The 2,907-nt window shown below is 33.6% G+C and overlaps 1 protein-coding gene across 1 annotated transcript; it reads left to right on the top strand.

Annotated features, from left to right (window-relative positions):
• The first annotated feature begins 636 nt into the window (after positions 1 to 636).
• Positions 637 to 2,907, top strand: LOC106773180 (reticulon-like protein B1). The gene is made up of 5 exons (XM_014659895.2): positions 637 to 974; positions 1,663 to 1,843; positions 1,957 to 2,098; positions 2,282 to 2,351; positions 2,443 to 2,907. Exons 1-5 carry the CDS (start codon positions 746 to 748, stop codon positions 2,607 to 2,609), a joined length of 789 nt encoding a protein of 262 aa, XP_014515381.1. The 5' UTR covers positions 637 to 745; the 3' UTR covers positions 2,610 to 2,907.

The raw sequence follows: 2,907 nt of genomic DNA, 5'->3' as shown, positions 1-2,907 counted from the left end.
CATTTTAAAATACCTTAATCAGTAATTTTTATTATCATTTTTTTTAATTTATAGAAAATGTATTTTAGTTAAAAAAAATTACCAAAAATAAAATAAAAATAGTACTATTTTTAAATGAATATGATTAATTATTTTTGGAAATGTGTATACCAGACAGATAAAGTAAGATACAGAAAATAACTGTTTTTACATACAAAGTCAAACAACGTACAAAACATAAGTTTAATAATTAATGTAATTTAAGCACATTTTTAATTAAAATTAGTATTTTTTTTTTGTGCTTAAACAATCATTATTACCAATAATATCAACATTAACCATAAGTATTTGAAAAATAAAATTTTAATTTTAAGAAAAAATACTTAAATTTAAATTTAAATTTAAACTCACCCGCTAATTAATGCTACTGTAACATAATAAGAAAATCTGTTCTAGAATTTTATTTTTAATTAATGCATTTTAGACTGTTAGTAAAATCTGATTATTAGGGGGAAAAGTAACACTCTAGTGATTTTGAACAGAGACGCCGTCAATTCCAACGGTTTCCCTCTCTCTGTTACTGGTGCCAGATTCAAATGTGTACCGAACCTGAGGTTCGGCACTGAACCTCGTTTTGCACAACACTATAAGAAGGGACACCGAGCGCCTCGCACGTTACTTGTCATCAACACGAGCCTAAAGCGAAAAACTTTCGATCCCTTTAATAGCGGTTCCGCGTTCGAAGATTTAGGGTTTTTCTAAGACAATGGCGGAAGAATCGGAGCACACTGCAGCACCGGCGACTGGGGAATCGTTGCTCGACAAGATCGCCGAGAAGCTCCATGGTCATGGCCATGACTCTTCCTCTTCTTCGGATTCCGATTCCGACAATAAGGAATCTTCCTCGATCAATGATACTTCCTCGATCAAGGATAAGGTTTTCCGTCTCTTCGGGAGGGAGAAGCCCGTTCACTCCGTCCTAGGCGGCGGAAAGCGTATGAATCTATCTCTAGCATTTTTTTTTCTTTGTCTTAATTGACACTGTTTGGTTGTGGTTTCGTTAGATCTGTGATGTGAAGTGATTCGTTGATCTATGTTGAGTAGATTCTGAATGATGCTACATTTTGTTAAGTAGTGGAGTTAAGTTGTTTGAATGCTACGTTATTATTTGGAAGTGGAATTCGAGATCACTTAAGTGTGAGATATTGAATTTCGAATCTTTTTGTGCTCGATGTTCGCTTTTATTGAATTTAATGAGTATTTTGTTATATTAATACGAAGCAAAATGTTGTATTGCTCTCTAATTGGATTTTGATTTGTGGACTTTTACCTGTTGAGTATTGTTGTTTGACTGCCGTCAAAAAACTCGTTGGTTTATCATATAGATCGGAGATATCTTTGAAATACCTGATTTTTTTCCGTGAAATAATCATTTGTTTAGTTTTTCGTGTGGCTTCCAGTTTTTCAAAATATTGAAATAACTTAAATTTTATTGAACTCAGAAGTTATTAGAAAAAATAGTCACTTTGGGTTTTTCTTATAAATTGTAAACAAATATACTACAATCTTCTTTTTTTAAAGCTCCGTATAATAATCGCTAAATTATTATAATCAGAAGCTAAAATATTTCAAATGGGATTTATTTTTTTAATCCTAACCAATTGTTCTAACATTCAATTGCAGCTGCTGATGTGCTGTTGTGGAGGAACAAGAAGATATCTGCTAGTGTACTTGCTGTAGCAACAGCTGTTTGGATCTTTTTTGAGTTGCTTGAATATCATCTGCTTACGCTAGTCGGCCACATTTTAATTCTCTTGCTTGCGGTTTTGTTTTTGTGGTCCAATGCCCATACATTTATTCACAAGTAAGAATTCGGAAGTTGTTAATCTATTATTGAACCAAGTCATCCTATGTAGTGGCTATCATTTGTTTCTAAACAATTTGCATTGCATGTAATATCAAATAATGTTGTTTCAGGGCACCACCTCGCATCCCAGTTGTTCATCTTTCTGAAGAACCTTTTCTTCAATTTGCATCTGCATTGACAATTGAACTCAATCGCGGATTTGCTGCCTTGCATGCTATCGGTTCTGGAAGAGATTTGAAGACATTCCTCATCGTATGCATTAAACTCATTTCTAATTTCATTCATATAAATCAAATATTCGATTTTAACGTGTAATTATTATGAATTATGGCATTTTAACATGGTTTGAACTACAAAATGCTGTACCCATGATTCTCAATTTAATGTTGGTTTTAGTTTGAATAACTGAGCATTCTGTTCTTGGTGTTATGATAGGTTATTGTTAGCACATGGATTCTATCAATTGTGGGAAGCTGGGTCAATTTCTTGACCTTGTTCTACATTGGTAAGAGTAATTTGTTCTTGCTTTATATTTAGTTTTAAGCCATGACAATGATTTATGGAATTTCACTGATTTCCTTGATCTTCGTTTGCAGTCTTTGTTTTGTTGCATACGGTTCCTGTCATTTATGATAAGTATGAAGACAAGATAGACCCTCTGGCAGAGAAGGGATTGATCGAGTTCAAAAAACAGTATGCTGTGTTTGACGAGAAAGTGTTGAGTAAGATCCCGAAAGGTCCATTGAAAGGCAAGTTAGCTTAGTGTTTAAGTATTTGGTATTCTGAAGACGAAAAGAAGGCTCCACTTGAGTCTTTTTTATTTAAGAGCCTCGTTTCTTTGAAACCATATGCCAAGCCTTGTTTTTGGACTTGCTTTTTGGCGGGTGCGGTATTCAAGATCATGAGCTTTTTCAGGTTTGCTACAACCATGTCGATTTTACTGATTACAACTTTTGTTGGACCATGTAGTCGTTCAATCAGTAATCATATTGTAAGCAAAAAATATTTATGTTAATTGTCAACGTTTTTCTTTGATTAAGATTTCTGGTGTTTGGTGTTTC

The sequence above is a fragment of the Vigna radiata genome, chromosome 9 (genome assembly GCF_000741045.1).
Source record: "Vigna radiata var. radiata cultivar VC1973A chromosome 9, Vradiata_ver6, whole genome shotgun sequence".
In the NCBI taxonomy this organism is placed as follows: domain Eukaryota; kingdom Viridiplantae; phylum Streptophyta; class Magnoliopsida; order Fabales; family Fabaceae; genus Vigna; species Vigna radiata.
This window is presented reverse-complemented; position numbering and strand designations above follow the sequence as displayed.

Excerpts from the sequence above, each read along its gene's own strand:
- LOC106773180 (XM_014659895.2), top strand. The coding sequence starts at position 746 with ATGGCGGAAGAATCGGAGCACACTGCAGCACCGGCGACTGGGGAATCG. Across the intron at positions 1,844-1,956 it reads GCCCATACATTTATTCACAA|GGCACCACCTCGCATCCCAG; the intron begins GTAAGAATTCGG and ends ATGTTGTTTCAG. Across the intron at positions 2,352-2,442 it reads CTTGACCTTGTTCTACATTG|TCTTTGTTTTGTTGCATACG; the intron begins GTAAGAGTAATT and ends CTTCGTTTGCAG.